Genomic DNA, 20,092 nt, shown 5'->3' with positions numbered 1-20,092 from the left:
CTGCTTTTGTCTCCCAGCCCAACTCTCTATTTTTGTCCCTTTTACCTTTCGTGTTGTGTGTCATGTATGCCAGTACTTGGTGCCTGGTTGTGCAACCAGCCCCAGCCACATTCGGGAATCCTCGGTAAATATTGGGCTGTGCAGCCTAGGAGGAAACATTCAGGCAGTGTAAGAAGGTAGGAAAAGTGATTTTTCAGAACCAAGCTGCTTTGGGACTCATTAAAAGCTAAGGAAAGGCTCCAGCTGCTTTCATCAGGCTTGGGATCGGTCAGAGACTAGAAAGTCCCATCTGGGCTATTAGCAGTAAGTCTTGTTTTTGTTTCTTTCAGTCTGTAAGGTTTAGGGACAGGGTCTCCTCCCTTGGGGGCCAGTCCTGCCCTGACAGCAGGGAGGTGTGCCTGCTTCAGCTCTGTTTCTGCTGTTCCATTAATCTGGTCCCCCAGTGCACCCTTGCTTGTGTCATCAGTTGCACTCTGCATCCCTGGGTAAGCTGAGCATCTCCTGTTGGCATCTCCCGTTGGTCCTGCTGGGCCTTGATCCTGGCCGTGGGATGTCAGCGATGTGGGGCAGCTTTTGGGGAGGATGCAAAGCTCAGGGGGCTCACCTTAATTCCCAGAGCCTTGATTTTCTGACCTGTGAAATAATCCTTGTCTATTTGGCTCTTATGCTTTTTGAGGAAACGTTTGAAATAATCATGCTTTTGTAATGGCAATAATGACATTAGGCTCTCATACGTAACTTAATTTTATTTATTTATTTATTTGCCCTTTCTTAGAGGGAATTGCTGCTATTTTCTGGGCATCAGGCCCAATTTTTGCTTCGTTCTGTCTGAGTCCACACTGCATCCTGGATGCTGTACCCAAAGATGGAGCCTGTGTGGATGAGCACATCCAGGCTGCTCCAAAGCCGGAGGCAGCTCTTTATGCCTCCCATGACATTCCCACCCTTGTCTTGCCACCCGCGAGGTTTTCAGCTTCAACCACACGAATGCGAAGCAGGTGGCATCTCCATCTGAATTAAAATGCTAGGAGTCCTTGGATGTGGGAAGGGGGTTAAAGTGTCTTAGGCTGGATCCGCTGTTGGACTTTGCTGGGAGAGAGCAGTTTGTCTCCTGGCAGAGCAGCACGGATCACCCCTGCGCGATAGGCGGGAGCCACTTCGAAGCGAAAAAACAACAGAGGGAGGAAGGAGCGGCTGCGCGGTCTCCTCTTCTCCCAGGTCATTAGAGCATCCGTGTGCATCACGTCTAGGTACAGAGCGATGACAAGTTTGGATGCTTCAGGAGAGAAATGTTTGCTTCCCGGCAAGGAGTAAATTAGGGTAGTTTGCCTAGTGTCAGTCTGTTATGAGTCAGGGTCGTTCATTAACATTTAGCAAAATCTGAATGAAAACTGAATTCTTTGTTAGACAAAAAGGTTGTGTGTCATATTGCTGGGTTTGGGGAAAATTCTCCAAAGAATAGAGCTTTATTTTTAATATACATCTGCGTGCCAACCTGCAGGATCTGTGCACGGGATCTGTGTGTTGTCAGGTTACCTGGCGGTACTGGCTGTGATGGGCTTGACATGGTGGTGGGTGACCAGTGCACACAGTGTGTCCCAGCTTCATGCTGGACCCACCATACCTGAGCCAGCAGAAAGTCTGCCCTGGGGTAGTTGCCCTTACAAAATATTTCAGACACGTTTTCCTGGGCAGGGTGTTTCTCTGCAGCATTTTGTATCATGTTCTCACAGTACTTGTCTTCTGACACTCCTTGCTCAAAAGTCCGCTTCCAGTAGCTTGTGACACCACAGAGTTATTGATGTTAACACAGGAGGGGATTAGGTAAAAACACCAGTTTGGGACCAACTCCGTGAGCGAACCACAGCTCAAAACTTACCAGGGACCCCGTGTCAGGCTGCAGGGAGCCTGTCCCCTTCCCAGCTGGTGACAGGGCCCCGTCCCTGCCCAGAAAGGTTGCTGGCGGAGTGCTGAGCATGGCCATGCTGGCTGTGGGCCCTGCCCCAGCCCATTGCTCGCTCCTCTGTGATGCTCTGTGCCAGCAGCCACAAGCCGGCTGGGAGAGGCTGTGCTGGCCGGGCTGCGAGCAAGTGCCATGTGTTGCTTCAGTCCCTGGTGCCTTCCCCGTGCCAGAGGCTGCGGGCAGCTCGCCCAGCCTGCCCGGCTGGTGCTGAGCTCCGGAGGGGGCATTGCTGCGGGCTGGGGCCAGCTACGGCAGCAGGGCACCCAATCTGGGCTGCCCCTGCAAGCAGTGGTGTGGCTGGAGCTGGGATCAGGCAGCGTGCCACCTGTGCCCCTGCTCAGTATGCAGCAGAGCACATCCCTGGCACGGCCCCGCAGCGAGCCGGGAGGGCATGGGGGCTGCCGCTGTGCCCGGGGGCTGGGGCAGCCCTGCTTCCCTCTCTGCAGCTCTCAGAGGATGCGACACAACAGGACAGTGGCTCCTGACCCCGTGCAGTGACCTTCCCCCCTCCGGAGGGGTCTGGCGGGGACTCAGCCCGCTTTGGCAGGGAGATGGGGTGAACGGGTGCGGGGAGGTGGGCTTTGACCCAACTTCTGCTTTGCTCCCCCCGGGCATGGCGGGGCTTTGCTGGGGAAGGGGTGGGGGGCTGGCTGCCCACGCTGGTGGCCGTGTGGCCAGGGTGGCCACAGCCCTCATTCCTCCGCTGCTGGGTACCGCTTTGTTGCTAGCTGGTGACATCACCCGAGAGCCCACCCCCTGCCTCTTATCCGTCTCTCCGTCTCGCTCACTTATTCACAGGCAGCGCTGGCAGGATCAGGGGCTGTGCGAGAGCCAGAGCTGGCGGCAGCAGCATGCGTGCAGCGTCTGAGGCTCAGGGCGCGAGAACCACGTAAGGTGCCCGCCGGAGCCTCCCACCTCGCCTGTCTCAGCTTCCCCCGGCAGAAACTTCACGGCTCCCTCGCGCACGGTCCAGGCTTCTCCGGGGGGGCTTGGCACCGACAGCCGCATGCATGACACTCCGAAAAGGAGAGAAAATGACCATAAGTATCCAGGAGCACATGGCTATTGACGTCTGCCCTGGCCCCATCAAACCCATCAAGCAGATCTCCGACTACTTCCCCCGCTTCCCCCGCGGGCTCCCCGCCGCCGTCGGCCGCAGCAGCACCCTGCGCTCTGCCGTCAGCCAGCCCTCCGTCAGCCCTGCCGAGGCCCCCCGTGAAGAGGATGAGGACGTGGACCAGCTTTTCGGGGCGTATGGCACGACACCCACTGAGCAGCCAGCCAAGTGCCAAGCACCTGAGGAGGTGGTGGACCCTGAGGGCTACGAGTCCGACGACTGCAGTGAGTTCCTAAGTTTCTGTGGGAGTTTGACGGGTGCTGAGGGCAAGGGTGGGTCTTGGGACTGGTCCCCCATCTTGCTGCTCAAGCTGTGTGCCCTTCCCGGCTGCCGGACATGCTGTCCATCCCTGGGATTACATTGCAGCAGTGACAAGCCCTCGGCTCTAGCCGGGGAGGCTGTCACAGCACCGCTCCGGCGCTGCCCCTGGGTGGAGGGAGGCCCTGGGAGTGTCCCTGCTGCAGCCAGGCTGGCTGCTGAACCCAAACTAGGGAAGTCTCCCAAGAGCCACCAGTTGCTGTGCTTTGCCATTGCGGTTAATACACTTCTCTACCTCGTCCCTGCTCGGCTCCTTGCCTCCGAAGGCTGCCAGCTGGGCTCAGACCCTTCGGTTAATCCGTCTCGGTGGTGCAGCCTGCTCCAGCCACCCTGCTGATTAGCTGGCGATATGCTCCAGCATCGCCCAGCTCCACATCGGGGAGATTTGTTCAGAATGACATCCGCCCGGGAAATCTCTGCCTTCTCCCTTGGCAAACTCTGGCTTGTCATTCCTCACCCTCCAGCTGCAGACAAAGCCCCTTACGAGGTATGAGGCTGAGACCAGGAGTGGGGGGCTTCTGAACAGAAGGCTGATCTGGTAGATGCAGGTGTTTGCAGTGAGGTTTAACCCCTCCTCACCCAAAACGTCCTTCCCACCCAGCTCAGTGGAGCTTGCAGGCTGCAAAGCAGCTGCTGTCTGGCTCTACCAGCCACAGTGGCTGGGATAAGGTTGCTTTCCTTGAGGTCGGTTAAAACCCAAGGTCTCGATTCAGCCCAGCCTTTAGGGGCCAGATCCTGCGAGGGGCTGAGCACAAAGTTTGAAGGCGGTAGATGCCGAGGAAGGGAGTCAGTGCTGCGGAGTGGTGCTGCGTGCTCATCCTGGGGGAAGGGGGAGGCTGAGCTCCCACAACGCTGAGCTGTTTACGGCCCAGCGCCGGGCAGGCGGTGGCTTTCCCTGTGCAAAATGTCACAGCCCTGCCTCAGCATCGCTCCCTCGCTGCGGGGCGCTGGGCTGGCCTGGGATGCTGCCAGCTATGCCAGACTCTGGAGTGTGACCCCAGGGAGAGCTCCCTGAAGGGCTGTGCTTGCTGCAAAGAAGCACGGCCACCCCTGTGCCCCCCTCTGCCTGCTGACCACCAGCTACAGCGCGGGGAGAGGCTGGGGCTCTGCATGCAACCCCCAAATTGGTGCTCCCTCCCTTCCCGTCCCGGTGTTGGGGTCACACTCTTTGGAGGAAGTGAGAGCTGCTGCGCTCCCAGGGAGAACATCTCCGCTAAGCTGTGTTTGTCCCAGCTGGGCAGTTAACAGTGACTTTAACTGGATTTGGGTTATTTGCTGCTCTAATTATTAGATCATCTTTGCTCATCCCAACAATAGAAATGGGAGCAACTGGGCTTCAGGGGCAGAGGTGTGTGTGGGAGCTGAAGTGCTTGGGGCTGTGGGGCACGGTGCTTTCACCAGGTGACTCGTGGGGAAATTGCCCGGGGCTCTGCCTTCTCCGTTTAGCCCCGCCAGTGATGCTGGAAGCGGCTCAGCTTGGTGCCGGGGGCCAGCGGGTGTTTGTCTCTCCCCGGCTGGTGTTAGGAAGAGTGTTCCTTGCAGAGTAACAGGTGTCAGGCAAACTGCTGAGGCTGTTTTGCCAGATGTGGTGGGTTCTCTGCTGGCAAAGGCACAGCGGTGTCAGGAGCAGAGCAGGGAGGTGGGACTGCTGCTGTCACATCTCTGGGGACAGGACGGGATGGCCCCAGCCGCTCTCAGGGCAGTGGTTGGCATAAATGTGCAGGATGAGACTGTCACTCCTCCATGTTTAGCAGCCAGGTCGCAAAGCCACATGAGGGCTTGCTGGCCCCATTTCCCAGGCAAGGAGCTGGGAGAGGATTTGTACAGCCTGACTTGAGCCATTGGCTACGCTGGGGAGTGTCTTTCAGCTCCCCCACGTCCCTGGTGGGTGATTCAGGGCTGCTGCATTAGTCACCTGCACTAAATTTCCCCTGGGGAACCTTAGTCTGTATGGCAGCGCAGCATCGGGGGTTAGGTGGTGTCACTTCCCTCTGGTGACACAGGGGGTTCAGGGAGTTCACTAAGGTCTCTCAGGACAGTGGTGGTGGAATCTGGGTGCAGAACCTACAAATCAAGGACTTGCTGGGCAGAAGCACGTTTTGCCTTGCTCCCCAAAGATGCTCCCAGCACAGTCCCTGGAGAGGTGCAGGGAGAGGGATTTTTGCAATGGCCGGATTTGTCGGGAGGAGGAGGAGAGGACGGCTCCTTCCCATTTGTCCCACCTGCCTGTGGGTTTCCCTCCTCCAACACTGAAGCGATGGTGCTGGCTGGCCGGGTGAGAGGAGCAGAGCTGCCCCTGCCTGGGGAAATGCAGCATTTGGCTGGGTTTCCCCTACACTCGTTCCTGCCCAGGGCTACTTCTCCAGCCTGGTGTTTTTGCGTTTCCAGTGGCACCAGGCTGATGAGTGATGGGGCCACGTTCCTCAGCCACCACAGCACGGCAGGGTGTCATCGGGCAGGGGCTGGACCAGAGCTACCCTGCTGCAGCTCGCCTGGGCTGGCTCCCTGCACCGTAATTCTTAATCCTTTGCTGAGTGGTGTTCCTGACCCCACCAGCAATCCTGGGAGGTGCCTGTGGAGCTGGCAGGAGCTCCTCTCCTCCAGACGGCTTCTCCCTGGGATGTGGGCAGCCCCAGAGCAGGGCAGCCCTGGGAAAAGCATCAGCGTCTGCTCCCATCCAAGCAGGGTGGCCTGATCCAGCGGTTTGGCATCCACAGGGAGCAGGGGTGTGTGTGTGTGCGTGTGCGCGCATGGATGTATTTGGTGCTTTGGAAAACCAAGAATCCCAGGGCTGCAAGAGGCAGGTGTGATCCCTCCAGAGATGGGCAGGGACCCGGCAGAGGTGCAGTAGGGTGGGAGGGGACCCACTGCCACAGGCAGATGGCACTGGTCCCTGCGAGGCTGATGCAGAAGCTTGAGTTGATGTGTCTGGGGCACACGGGGCTGAGGCCAGTGGTTCAGGGTACCGCACTGCAGCCCTGCGGAGCCAGGGAGCGCAGTGCTCAGGGGAGCTGTGGAGGCGCCAAGGAAAACAAGCGTGGTCCCTGCAGGGCAGCTGTAAGCAGCCTGTTGAATGCAGCGAGTGGCAGGGAGCAGGCAGGGCCGGGGAGCTGACAGAGCAGATAATGGAGGAGATGTCAGGGCTGACCCTGGGAGCACTGGGCATCGCACAGAGCCAGCCTTTCCCATCAGACCCACCCGCAGCGCTGCTGTGAGAATTTACAGGGTCGTGGTCAGCACCCTTTGCCATCCTAGGGCTTTTGGGAGGCCCTTAGGAGGGAGACTCGTCACTGCCCTATGCCTCCTCTGTCCTCACCCTGCAGGGACATTCTGGGACAGGAGCCTAGGCCGTACAGAGTGGGACTCTTCCCGCAGTGGGTTTGTCTCCAATGGAGATGCTGAGGAGGGGGAATGAGGTGAGAGAGGTGGGGAAATGCGTGTTTGGTGCAAACCCTGCAGAAGGGTGGTTTGGTGGTGTTGGACCAGCGCTAGCAGCTGCTGTGATTTGGGGCTGAGAAGGAGGATATTCACCCCTACTGCCTCCAGACGCCCGGTTCTCACCTCATCTTTGGTTCCCCTGGCTGGTGCCCGGTGACAGCAGCAGTGCCCAGGCCCCAGGGGTCCCCAGCCACCAGGGATGCTTCCCACCCAGTCCTGCGGCACGCTGCCAAGGGAGCTTGGTTTGCAAGAAAAATAAGCAAATGCCAGCTAGGTGGCAATGTGCCACCTGCGAGGAGCTAGGTCTTGCCTTCCATCTCCCCTGATTCTAAGCATATCGATGCCCCTCGAGTGGCTGCGCTTTCCCCTCCACAGCACCAGCGTGAATTTGTACCTGACAGATTTTTAAAGGTCTCTGAGGTCTCTGAAATCTCTGCACAAGCATCACAGAGGTAGAAAAACATGGTCCCTCTGAAGGAGCGCTGCTGTGGCTGCTCTCGCCAGGGGACAGCACTGGAGGGAGCGGTCATCCTCTTCTGTAATGTGCAAGCAAGTTTCTAGCCCTTGAAGAAATGCTCCGTTCCCCTGAGCTGCTGTTTGGCTTTGGAGCGAGGCAGCGGCTGGCGCTGGAATTTCCTCCCTCCTCTGTACGGGTTTGGCTCTGGGTTTTCGCGTGGGGAGGCAGCCCGAAAGCAGAGGGTTGCAGTGGGAGCTGGCGTTCCTGGAAGAGCTGCCCCATACTGTTCCTGCCAGTGCTCCAGGGCTGTTTATATATGTACAAACCCAGCCAGTTTCATAGTATTCCCAGCTTTATTCATGGGAGGAGCAGGCTCATGAGCTCCCAAGCTGCAGCAGCATAAAAACAACTTCTTCAAACTACAGCTGAGAGGCCTGTCCTGGTGAACGGCTGCTCGTGACGCCTGCTGCAAGCAACGCCACAGAAGTTATTTAGGAAGACTCTTATTTTGAGCAAAGAAGATAATTAGGCAGGCAAAGCCGTCATGCAGATATTAATTACTGGCTGCTTAAAGGCGTAAAGAAGAATGAAGGTCTTAAGGGGTGCAGGGTTTGCAAGTCACCTGGCAATGCTTTTGGCCAGACAGGAGGAGGCGGGAGAGACGGCAAGGGGAAATGTGCATTGAAATGATGAGGATATTTACTTCTGAAACGCAGCTCCTTAGCATATGCTGCCACTGCTATTTATAACCTTTGAATCGTCTTTTCAATCCAGATAAGGCCAAAAGAAGTATTTTTCACTGAGGAAACTAAACAAACCACAGCTGATGTCGGCAGAGCCCGGAGCATGGTTTTGCCAACCACACCACAACCCAAGCTGCCTACGCCAAAGAAATGTGTATAGGTACTGGGCAGTGTCGGACCCAAGGTTTAAGGGCACTGGGGAGCTTGCAGCCCTCCCAAAGGAGACACGAGGTGTTAACCAAGGTGACTTTGGATTAGCTCCTGTCCTGCAGGATACCTGGGTATCGGAAAGGTGCTGGCTTGCAGGGAGCTCTCGCCCTCTCCTGCTGGCCGCCCTGTCAGTGGTCCGGGTGGAGGCCACGCATCGGGTGCTGCTGGCCCTCCTCAGAGTCGAGGAGCCCTCAGCCCCTGGAGATGCTCGTTCCCAGGGACACCCTGAAATCCTGGAGACACATGCGGGGCACCTGGTGAGGCCAGTCCATGATGGTGAGCAGGGTCTGCCCAGGCATCCCTCCGCCAGCAGCGATGGAGGGAGCATATGGGCTGTGGCCTCCAGCATCTCTGTTAATGAAGGAACCGTGCGGCTGCTGGTTAACGAGCAACCTTCCGTCTGCCTGGCTCCCTCTCTCCCCAGCAGCCTGCCCAGCCCTTCACCTTCCCCTGGTCCCAGCATGCAGGAGGAGAGATGATGCCCAGCTGGAGGAGGCAGCCTCCCTGCCCCGCGGCGGCTCTGCCATCCTCATCCTGTCACTGACACCCCTCGCTCCAACGCGCTCAAACCCAAGGGGTTCCCAGATCTTTCCTCTTTGTATTTAACACTGAAGGCAATTTTGGGGGGTTGTTAATTGCAATACTGTATTTCATTAAAGGGAGAGAGAGGGAGATATTTGAAGGCCATCTCTAAATTGAAATTGCTGAAAGTCTAATTGCTGCTGACATCAGGGACCATTTAGTGCTGTAAAACATAATTGCATCTCTGAACTGTTCTGAGCAGATAAGTGTTCCTCTGAACACTCCTCCTGGAGAAGACAGAAGAGCTGATGAGCATCCATCAGCCAGCCTCGTGAAGAAGCAGCTCCCTGCTCCGGAGCTTGCCAGGGGCTCGCGCTGTGTCTCCAAAATGAAGAAATATTAATTGCTGTAGATTTTAGGTGAAAAAAAACCATGATGAAGCAGGGACCAGTTGCAAGAAAGAAAAGTTGTGCTTGTTCCTTACTCCTAGTCTTGTTGAACTCAAACACATCTGTGGAGTTCCCGAGGAAGGAAGATCTCCTGCCTGTGTGCTGGCTCCGGTCCCTGCTGGGTTTTTGCGTAGGACTGGGAACGTCCTTCCCTGCCTGCAGCAATGAACCAGAGTCCCGTGATCCTGCCAACTGGCACCACGTGGCCCAGGTGCTAGTGGGAATGTCTGTGTCCCAGCGTGGTGTGCTGCCCCTGGGATGTGTCCCAAAACCTTCTACAGGACACCTTTGTCATGGAGTAGCTCATGGTGATGCTGACCTTCCGAAGTGTCCCACCTGCCTTCATTGCCTTCCCCGGCTGATGCTGAAACCTGCTGCGATGCCTGTGGCTGTAGGTTCGTGCCAGAGGTCAGTGTTACCATCAGACCTGGGGACTTGCAGCTGTCAGGGTCTCAGCACCTTGTTGGATCCATCCCTGACAGGCCATGCACCCTCTCCCCGCGGAGGCACACGAGTCGCCAGCAGCAGCCCAAGCAGGTCTGTGCGCGGACCGTGAGCGCGGTGGGTGCTGGGCAAGCTCAGCCCTGGCTGTGGGAAGCTGCAGGGACTGATGGTGCTGTTTTGCAGGGGTAACCCTGGGGCCTTTCCAGGGCTCTCCCCTGTGTTCTGGTCCTTGAGCTGCTCCACCGTGTGCTACTGGACCTGGACAAGGCACTGCCGCACCCAGGGAGGCAGGAGCGCAGGCAGCCACCTGCCAAAGCGATCTTCAGCAGCCTTGCTTGGAAACGGCAAGAAATAATTTCTGTTCCTCCTGAGGAGTCATTTACCGACATTTTACATGGGGCTGTAAGTGCACAGAATTACTTGCTGCCTTTCAGGACCTTTAAAATTATCTCCATTGCAGAGGAAAATTAAAGCAATGGAAGAATAGGGACCTATCTTTTATAGTGCATTAAAAAATACCCCGTCTGAAGGTTACTGAACCTGTGCTTTCTGTAAGGGAGAGCTAATCCAGACAATCCCCAGCAGTCTTTTTACTGCTCTGCTCTGATCTCCCTGGCACAAAATCCATGAGCAGATTATCTTGGGAGCAGCAATGCTGATAAGCAGAGGGACTTAAGGCTTTTGGACTTCTTTTTAATTAGTTCTGTAGTGGGGTTTTTTGTGCACACCTCAATGTCTCCCAGCGTAGAGCCTTGCTGTGCTTTCTAAGGGCAGTCGCGATGCGAAAAGCTTCCCTGACTTTGGAAGGTAAGGAGCCCACTCAGTCAGCGGTTCTCTCCTCTGCAGGCTGTGCCGAAACTCGTGGGTCTGTGCTGCAAGCGTTGGTGCCTCTTCCATGTCTTGAGCATCTCGTGGGCTGAGAAACTCTTCTCCCTGGGGTGTCCCAGGCCACCGAAGGGGTGGATCTGCCACCCTGCGTGGGCCAGGCAAGGGCACGTAGCCTGCAAGGACAGGGGCTGGATAAGGGAGCAGAGCATAGATTTATCACTGCGTTTTGCCTTTCATCCCGCAGGTATAAATAGAAGCAACTTCAGCCGCCCCGTCACCCTGGGCGCTGGTGGGAAATGTCAGCAATAAACAATTTCTGCCGACTCCACCAACAAGGGCGGTAGCGGCGCTGTGCCAGGACGCCGCGCTGCCCGCGGGCTCCAGGCGCGCTCGCCGTATCCCACGGCTAAGCCTGGAGATGCATCTGCCGGTTATGCTGGCCTCTAATAATTTTGTGGCCCACTGAATTAATCAAAACCCCCAAAGGTCAGTGGGAGAAGAGGCCGCATTCTTGTGCGAGTCAGATTTATTTTCCCTTTTAGAGCCTGTGTTAAACGCCAGACCCTGGCTGGCACCTTCCCATCAATCTCTCCCAATTCATGGAGAGGAAAGAGGGTCAGAACCTGCTAATGAGTTCAGCTCTCCTAATGGTTATTTTATCATTGGAGCAGAATAATTGTAATAATAATGATACATCCTGCCTGCTGTCTGGAGAGCGCAAAGCTGCCTTTGTAATGCCTGACAAAGACATTTATTTATATTTTTTATTTGCAGCCTGTGTGATTAGAGGGCAGCGTTTAGAATAGCCCAGTCGAGTTAAATACATCTACTAACAGTGCTTCGAGTCTAATTGCTGCCCTTTTCTTTTTTAGGCAGTCGCTCCCCTAATTAAGAGCACAATTGAGTTGCATCTCAGCTGTGAGGGTGGGTGAGAGGAGGAAAGCAATCAAAGAAGGGCGATTCGGCCACTTTGTGGAGAGTCCTGTTTGGAGCCAGGTGCATCCCTGGGTGGCTGCTGCAGCCCGGAGGCTTTGGGCCCGATCCTGCTGGCTGGAGATGGCAGGTCTCCCGCAGCCGGGGCTGGGTGTGCTGCCGGCGGTTTTGCAGGAGGGGCGAGAGTAGTGAGACCGGTGTTGGTGTTTTGGTGTTGGCTTGCCTGGCCGCTCACTCGGCGTGCTCCTCGCTCCAGGAGCCCAGGGCTGGCTCTCCAGCTGGGCTGTGGTCCCGTGGGGGCGCACACGGAGCTGTTGTGGGTTGCAGGGTGGCTCCCACCCTTGGCTTCAGCTGGAGGTCTCCTGCCATCTCCTCAGGCCCCCAAGCAACCCTGGGGCCAGTCTGCCTGGGAGCAGCCAGCCAGGGATCCAGGCAGCTTGAACCTTGTCTCTGCCTTCCTTCATCGCTCTGCTGGACCCATCGCCCAGGAGGTAACAGAACCAGCGGGGCCGTGACCATGCTGGTCACTCAGGTGCTCTGTTCCTGCGGGAGATGTGTCCCCAGCATCTGCCGCCCTGCTGGCTCCTCCTGGCTCTGGCGGCAGCGCTCGCCCTCAGCTCCGTAGTGGCACCTTCGCTGCCAAACCCCAAGTTAGCCTGATCCCTTTTGTCATCTCCATACGGCCGCATTTTTAAGCAATTAGCACAACGTGTTCTGCTGATGTTTCCGCATCCCTCTGCTGAAGGCAGACCCTTCCTTGGGAATCTCACCATCAGTGAAAAAAATCCCTGCATAGAGGAAAGCTCCTCCAGGGCTGGAGCAGAGCTGGGGACAGAGCCTGGCAGGGCTGGGGGGGAGCCGCGCATCCTTGTCCATGCCCTCCTGCCTGCTTGCAGCTCCAAGATGAATGGGAACTGCTCAAGGTTTGCTCATGAACCGCTAGTGCTGGGGAGTAGGATCTTAGTCCCCAGCTGCAAAACAAGCATCTGCTGCTGTGTGACAACGCTTTCGGGTTTTGCCTGTCTTGCCGGAGCAGGACTCCCCGCTGCCCTCGCCCCTCGGCAGGTTGTGGCGCTGAGGGGACAGGAGGCTTTGTCAGTATTTCCTGGCCGAAGTCTGTTTTCACGCCAAGCTTTTAATTTGTTTTATAAATTGCCAAATCCAGCAGGCTAAGCCGCAGGCCCCCTTCTGTGATAAAAATAAAATAACAGCTTGAACTTGGGAGGGCCGAGCGGTGGGGCTGGCAGGAAGCGGCTGATTAAAGGGCAGGTGGAAATGATGAGGCTCCGAAACCGGAGGCTTCATCTTCCGCTCTCGAGCGAAAAATGCAGATTTGCTGAGTTTTGCTAACTTGGCTTTCGCCCGTGTGCCGTGGAGCCTCCTGCTACACCCCCCCTCGCCCTGGTGCGGCGAGCTATGCTGGTAGCCCAGGCTGGTGCTCTGACACTGCCGTGTGTGGCCATGAGCTCCCCCTTGCCGAGCGTGGGCAGGGGACAGCTGGCCACCAGCGCGCTGGGACGCTGCCGTCCTTTCCTCTTCCTTGTGTGATGTGGAGCGAGTTTGGCTGGTAATTGCTTGGGAAATGCCCTTTTGGGCCAAACCCAGAGATGACGCACAGGGTGGTAGAGGTTTGGCCTCACCTTGTATCACTTCCATCTTCCCTGGCAGGTAAACCCCACTGATTTATGACTTACCTAAACCGATAGCTAATGTGCCATGAAATTACTCCAGAACAAGGGGGTGGTGGTGGAGGTTACATTATTCTGGCAGAAATCTCTCTGAATATTTTCTGTGCTTTGAAGGCGAGGTATTTGCTCTGAAGCAATGATTTTTTATTTGCTAGCAGGCAAACCTGTAGCTCACTTGCGTTTGGGCTGGAAGATCGCTGTGAAATTGCAGCAGGAAGGTTTCAGTCCCCTGAATATCCACCGCCTCCCGGGGCGCCTTGCTGCAGAGGCTATTTACAGTGGAAAAAAGCACCTTATTTCCTGCCCTAAAGTTCGTCTAACTTACCTCCCAGCCAGCAAACCCTGCTTTTGATATTAAGCAAAATTGTTCTGGTTTTTATGTGGGAGTTTTTTTTTTTTCCCCCTGCTCTGAACCTGCGTGCGCGGTGGGAAGGTGCAGTTACCTTGGAAACAGCGGTGGGATGCTGCGCGGCGGCAGGGCAGCGCTCGGGCAGACCCCTTTTGGGATGGTGGGCACAGAAAAGTGTGGGGTTTTGGGGTCTGGAAGTTCAAGGCTGGTGGCAGGTGAAGCTGTGCTAGGGGAGATGCTGCTCTGCCTCTGGGCTTTGGTGTGCAAATCGGGAGAAGGTTAAATCATGTTTTTGGAAAGCATGTCTTTTTAAGTCTTTTCTTCTGCTTTGGATTAACACGACTTGCTCAGATTGTCCAAAGGGAAAGAATTTCTCAAATCAAATGTACTTCTGCTGCTGAGGCTCTTTTGGTTTGTTCTCGTCTCGTGCCCTTTCCCTGTGGTCCCATCCCAGGAGCTGTCCCGTTGCTGCCATTCCTGGGTTGTGGATGCCGTAAGGGAACACTGCACTGATTAAAAGCTGTTGTTGTTTTTCATTTTAACCATAAAAGTATTTCAATTCTCACTGGGTTTAATTTACAGTTTGCAGCCAAATTTGAGCTGGGAAGGGATCCCATTGGTGGCTCATTTGTTTGAAGGTGTCAGTATACAAATACGCATTCTGGGAATTCCAGTGGCGCTGGAGGGGGGGAGATGTGCCAGCAGTGGGTCTCGGCTGTATCCCAGCTGCGCCCGGATCTTCCCAGAGAAGAGCCTTCAGTTCCTGGGGGACGGGAGGCTGGCTGCAGTGGGGCTGGTGATACATGGGAGCAACCCGTGAGATAGCCCACAAAAGCAAATCCTGTGCTCTAGCCGCCGTGCCTGGGAGAGCCGCAGCCATTCATCCCTCTCGCTCTTCTCCCAGGACTGTGCCAGCCCCGCCGGCCAAACGTGGGGGATGGCCACCAGTCTCCCAGCATGAAGCCATGTTTCATAACAAGGCTCACAGGAGGATGCTGTATGTTTTATAATGTCTGCAGCCATTTCTGTAGCATCTTCATCCACTTTTCTTGTGCTTAGAGGGAAAACAGGCAGTGTTTGCTGGGCCTCACAGGTTAATAATATCTTTTCTCTTTTGCAGCCACGCTGGGGACGCTGGATTTCAGCTTGCTCTACGATCAAGAAAACAACGCACTCCACTGCACGATCAATAAAGCCAAGGTATGTGTCAGCGCCAGGTGAGGACCAAACATGCCTGGAGCTGGCCACCTTTGTCCTGCGTTATGGGGCCACCAGAGCCCTGCCAAAACCACGAGGCCACCCGGGCGCTGTGGCTGTGCCAAGCCAGTGCAGAGTGAGGGCAGTGTGTGGGGACAGACGGGTGAACCTCCATCTCGGGGCTGCACTGGGGGCTCTGCTGTCCCCCAACCGCAGCCATCCCTTTGACAGTTCCACTTCCATCCCAACACCCGCCGCTTCTGCCCTCTCCTTCCTCTCCATCCCTGCCTTTCCAGCTTTTCCAGCAGGACAGAGATGGCTGCTCATCCCCATGACGAGATGGTTGCAGCTATTGATGCTTTTTAGAAGAGCACCCAACCCAATGTTGTTATTTACTTGACGCTGTGACCGGCTGTCAGTTTATAAATGGCTCTTATAAACGCTGCTAATCATTGCCACAAAGTGCTCTGCCTCAGCGCCTTTGCTGTCTGCATGATGGAAGCAATTAGGGGTTTTTTGCACATTTTGGAGCAAAAACAGATAACTGAGGTCCTGATTCTGCCTCTCGGCCTGTGGAAAGTGCTTCTGGGCACTACTCAGCTCCTCTCTGCTTCACCCGGCATGAGGTCCAGAGCAGCGAGGACTCCAGGTCAACACAGCATGGCCCTGACAGTGGTGGGTTAGTGGAAGAAGACCTAAGTCCCTGTAGATCTTGGGAAGGGGTAGAGCTTTTACAGAAGATGGGAGAAACTGCAGGAGAACAGTCTGTGATTTGAGCCCCCCAGAGGATCAGCCCATGCCATTTGCCTTCAGAGGATGCTCCTCTGCCCTCCAGCTGCAACTGGCTTATTTGTAGCCTCCACCCTGGAGCCCGCTGTGCTGGGTACCGGGTGCTGAGCTGGGTGCTGAGCATGCACATCCCCACCCCAGGGTTCTCCCTATCTGGAATAGGACCTCGGGCATGAAAGCTTGGCTTTGGGGGTGAGCATGGAGGCATTTGCCCCAGCAGACCTGGAGCTGCTCCTGGCCAGGGGACAAGTGCAGCTTCCGTGGCTCCCTGGGCAGGGATGAGGCAGCCGGTGGGTTTTGCTTCCTTCCCCGGCACCCCCCTGCCTGTTGCCAGTGAATTCACCGGCAGCCTCTGGGTCAGGCTTCCCTTGGTGCGCTCGGGAGCGGTGCCAAGGAGGAGATTTCTAATTGGGTTTGCAGTGGGTGGAAGACAGGGAGGAAGGAGACCCGCAAGTGGCAAGTGATAGATCTAACAGCAGCGAGAGCAAAGGCAGGGCTGACGAAGGGGAGTCCTGGTCCCCACTGTGTTCAGCCGGCTGTACAGGAACGATCCTGTTGCTGATCGCATCCCACGGGACTGGTGCCACCATGCGGTGCCGGCATCGCCCTTGCTTGCGGGGTGAGCAGGACCCCCCTTCGCCGCTGTGACATTCAAGCGTTCGAGTCCTGTTCATTTCCATTCTTCTCTCATTCTCCCATTTTTCTCTTTTATTTACATTGCCATCTGCTCGCTCTCATTTCATCTCTCGCCTGGGGAAAGCTGCCAAAACTTGACTACAAAAAGGTAAGGGCCAGGACCCCGGCTGCCATTGGTGGGAGCCGGCGTTGGCTGTGTAGACGATAGAAGTAGTGCTGTAGAGGATGTGACATGGTGGCCAGGGACTGCCGGGGCCACACACATGAGCCACAGCGCAGTGCTGGGACGTGTATTGCCCTTGGACCTGAGCTGGGGCTGCTTTGGCAGTGCCTTGGGGGCAATGTCTCAGGCCCCCAAGGAAGGTGCCCGTGGGTCGTGTCCCACCTCCAGCAGCTCCTGGAGCCTCAGTCACTGCCAGCAGCTGTTAAAACCTGGACTATTTCAGCCCTGCGATAAGTGTTTTTCTTTCTCCCTTCGACAGCCCTCCCAGACAACCCTCTCTCTCACTTACGGTCTTTTTCCTTCTCTCTGTTTATTTTAACCTCCAGCAATTTCATGGTGATGTCCCTCATGAGTCCCATTATCGGCTCCTGGGGAATGGGAAGGGGGTTAGTGGGCTCTTGGAGGCACCGGTAGAAGCGTAAATCCAATCAGTTGTGCTCCGCCACCAATTTTCTGCTCTGCAGCTATCAGCTGCTGTATTGTGCAGGACGTTGGGATAACCGCTCCGCGAGTTTGCCCTGGTGCCAGCTGCCTGGGGACATCTGAGGTGTTTCTCAGTGTACATTCACAGCAGGATCTGTGAGGTGCTGGGTGTTTCCAAACTCTCGGGACAGCCTATATCCAAAGTTTGGATGGAAGTGGAATAGGGAATGAAAGGAGTCTTGCCTTGTTGTGGGAGGTACGGGTGTGGAAGCTGGTAGCCACAGGGCTATCCCCAGGCTGTGTGGTTACACCAGGAGCGAGGTACTTGGTGCCTCAATTTCCCTAATAGATTCCCCACAGATCTGCCCTGCCATCAGGCATTTCATGCCAACAGATGGATACCCGGAAGCTGATTTTGGAAGGCAGCAAGCGCCTGGCATCTCTGCAGGCTCTGGCCAGGGAAGTGAGAGTCCTGGTTCCTCCTGGAGGAGTGCGGGGCTGCTTTTGGTCCACATCTGGATTGTGAAGCATGCCCTGATTCTGCAGGGCAAGGGAAGACCACAGCACGCTCAAGGAGCATCCATCTCCAGCCTTAGCCTGTTAGGACAGTCCTACACTCTCGCATTGCTTTTAGCTGATGCAACTAGGGTATGGTCTCGGCCGGTGGGACAGACGCCGAGTGCTGGCAGCGGGTTGTCACTCCTGTTACGCTGGCACCAGGGTGGTAAGGACCAAGAAACCCTATCGCTCCCCGTCTGGAGCCGGGCTGTGGTGGTGGGCCCAGCGTTCCTGCCACCTCTCCCCGGCCGGCAGAAAGCTCAGTGCCCTGTGCAGGCAGGAGCGGGCAGGCTGCCAGCGGCCGCGTCGTGTTAATGGCTTTCAGTCTTGGCAGCAGCCGTGCCCGTACCCTGCCTTTCACGCTTCAGGCGCAGCTGAATTCAGGCACGTTGCAGCTCGGCTCAGATCGATGGGAAAATAAATCAGGGAGGTGTGGGAGCCCGTTTCTGGACTGCGGGAGCATGGCAGGCTGGCAGGAGGGCTTTCCCCTTGCTGCCTGCTGCCATGCACGAGCACCGGGCGCTCTCCCGGGGCTATGTTGATCTGTACTCTCGTGTGTGGGAGACAGCTGGGCTGTGCTGGGCATCACCCTCTCCTATAAAATGTCATAGAAAAGGATACGATTAACGTGCAGGTGCCAGGGTCTGTGTCCTGGGATGCTGTGTCATGGCTTGGGTGAGGGTCTCATTTTCTGCTCAGTCCTACAGAGCCCAAGCTGCTGCATGGAGCAAGATAATAATCTGCCATAGAGGGATCTATAGGCGTGCAGGCAGTGCAGGTGCTGTGGAGCTGTGCTGTAGCTCTCTCTTCTGCTTTCGGGAGGGAGAGGGCCTCAGGTGGCCGTGCAGGCAGCGGTGCAGGCAACAGCTCCCTGGCCCCAGGCGGGCCACGCAGGGCAGATGTTGCCCATGCGAGCATACCGGGGCTGCTCTCCCTGCACCGCTGGCTGCAGCTGCAGCTAGAAAACACCCAGGAGTTTACACCCCGCTGAGCATTTGGATGCTCCCCCTGCTTCCAACCGAAGCAGAGTGCTGCAGGTCTGTACTCAGCATTACTTATGGATTTACTCATAAAACATTTATCACTGCAGGGAAATTCCCATCTTGAAGCTGTGTGTCTCCTCTGGGCCGGCAGGGTGGAAGCACAGAGTTTGCCTCATTTTGGAAGGGGGTGCCTTGGCCTGGGAAGAGGTGTCCAGGCTGGTTTTTGGGAAGCAGGGAGCCTGCTCACCGGGCAGGCAGCTCATCGTTGGGCGAATGATGGAACGAATCTGTCTCCTGTGATTTCTGTATGCCTCTAGCGTGGCGTTAATCGGCAGCCCGATTAGCCCAACTCGTAATTAAATCCTATTGATTAGCTAAATGTCACTGGCACGGAGAGCAGCTGGCAGTGGCTGGGATGCAGTGGTGCTGCCAGTCTCCGTAGGATTGCAGCAGGGATGTTGGTGTCGGGTAGAGGAAGGGAAAAGATGAAACTCAGTCTCAGCTCCATTGCCCATGCTGTGATGCACAGCACCGTAAATTGGTCCCGGCAGGAGGACAGGTTGGAGCCAGGGCTGCACTGGGTGAAACCAATGGGAGCCCCTGCCATCGTCCTCTGTGTCTCGCCTCAGCTTTAGGCTGGAGGTCCCTCTGTGTAGGGGAAGCGCCGGTCACCCTGCGGATCCCTGGGAGGAGTGAGCTCCCGCGGGAGCACCTTTGTGGGGCAGAGTCATCGGGGCTGCTCTCATGTTAAATTCAGCCTTCAGCCAAACTCATATCGAGTGACATGGGAGGGAGGTAGACATGACATTAGGAGCCATTTTCCAGGCTCCTGTCACTCCATCTTCCATAGCACATCTATTAAAAAAGCTTTTAATAGCCTCCTCAGAAGGTAATTTAATCGAACTGAATTGATGGGTGAATTACAGAGCTGCCTGTCTTTCTCCATCCATTTTCATGGGAATTTGCTTGCTTGCTTCTGATCTCATTTGCCGCGCAGCATCGGGCAGGTGGGTCACCTCTGCCATGGAGGCTGTGGGGAGCCTTCGCTTTGCTGAGCTGAGAGCAGTTTGTGTGCCTGGCCGCGTCCCCTCTGGAGCCTGGGGACCAACCCAGTCCCTTGCTGTCCTTTCTGCCTACAGAGCCGCAGCCGATACCACCACCTTCCTCCCGTCCTCCCTATCTGCTGCCTTCCTCTTCTGTTGGGCCAGGGGCATCACCTGTGAGGCACTGCAGTTAAAGCAGAGCCATTTAGCCTGCATTCACTGCTGATATTTTTATCCTATTGGCTCTGATTTAGAAGAAAAATCCTCTTTGCCGGGCACCATTTGGTCTCCTTTGCCCCAGGGCCGCACGCTCGTCTCCAAAGCAGAGCCCTCACCAAGGTCAGGAGCAGCTCAGACCCTTGACCGAGTGGTGCAAATCAGGGAGGGGTGGGACGGGGGCATCCCGAGGGGCTGCCTTGGTGCTGGGTGCGTTATTTCATACACGTAAAGTATGGAAGCGATTTACCCCAGCATTTGCCTATTTGATTTGCCCAAATCCAGGCCTCGATCGTTACATTTTTTCATTGCATGCAGCCTTTCCACCAGCAGCCCGTAGGAGTGCTTTCCTGCCAGGTGGATCCCTGGCAGCTGCACACGCTCATTAATCCCGGGCACTGAATACTCTGCTCGTCACACAAAGGGCATGACGAGTCTTTAGCATCACCCAGTCTGGTTTCCATGCCTGGGTTGGAGCTGGGGTTTGATGGGTACCTCTGCAGAGAAACCCTCCTCGGATCCAGGCGGAGGATTGCCTTCAGACAGCCTAGAAATAACTCCTGCA

General features: G+C 56.1%; 1 protein-coding gene across 8 annotated transcripts in view; it reads left to right on the top strand.

Annotated features, from left to right (window-relative positions):
- Positions 1–20,092, top strand: part of DOC2B (double C2 domain beta) — a 50,249-nt gene that overhangs the window by 12,925 nt on the left and 17,232 nt on the right. For all 8 annotated transcript variants that reach the window (XR_008467791.1, XM_054209657.1, XM_054209659.1 and 5 more), the window contains 2 exons: positions 2,762–3,304; positions 14,580–14,659. Coding sequence is in view for 7 of the 8 variants with exons in the window: in XM_054209657.1 (XP_054065632.1) it covers positions 2,974–3,304; positions 14,580–14,659 (411 nt within the window). In the remaining variant the exon portion in view is untranslated. The remainder of the gene's footprint in view (positions 1–2,761; positions 3,305–14,579; positions 14,660–20,092) is intronic.

The sequence above is a fragment of the Rissa tridactyla genome, chromosome 7, assembly GCF_028500815.1.
Source record: "Rissa tridactyla isolate bRisTri1 chromosome 7, bRisTri1.patW.cur.20221130, whole genome shotgun sequence".
In the NCBI taxonomy this organism is placed as follows: domain Eukaryota; kingdom Metazoa; phylum Chordata; class Aves; order Charadriiformes; family Laridae; genus Rissa; species Rissa tridactyla.
The sequence above is the reverse complement of the archived record's forward strand: the minus strand, read 5'-3'. Positions and strand labels throughout refer to the sequence as shown.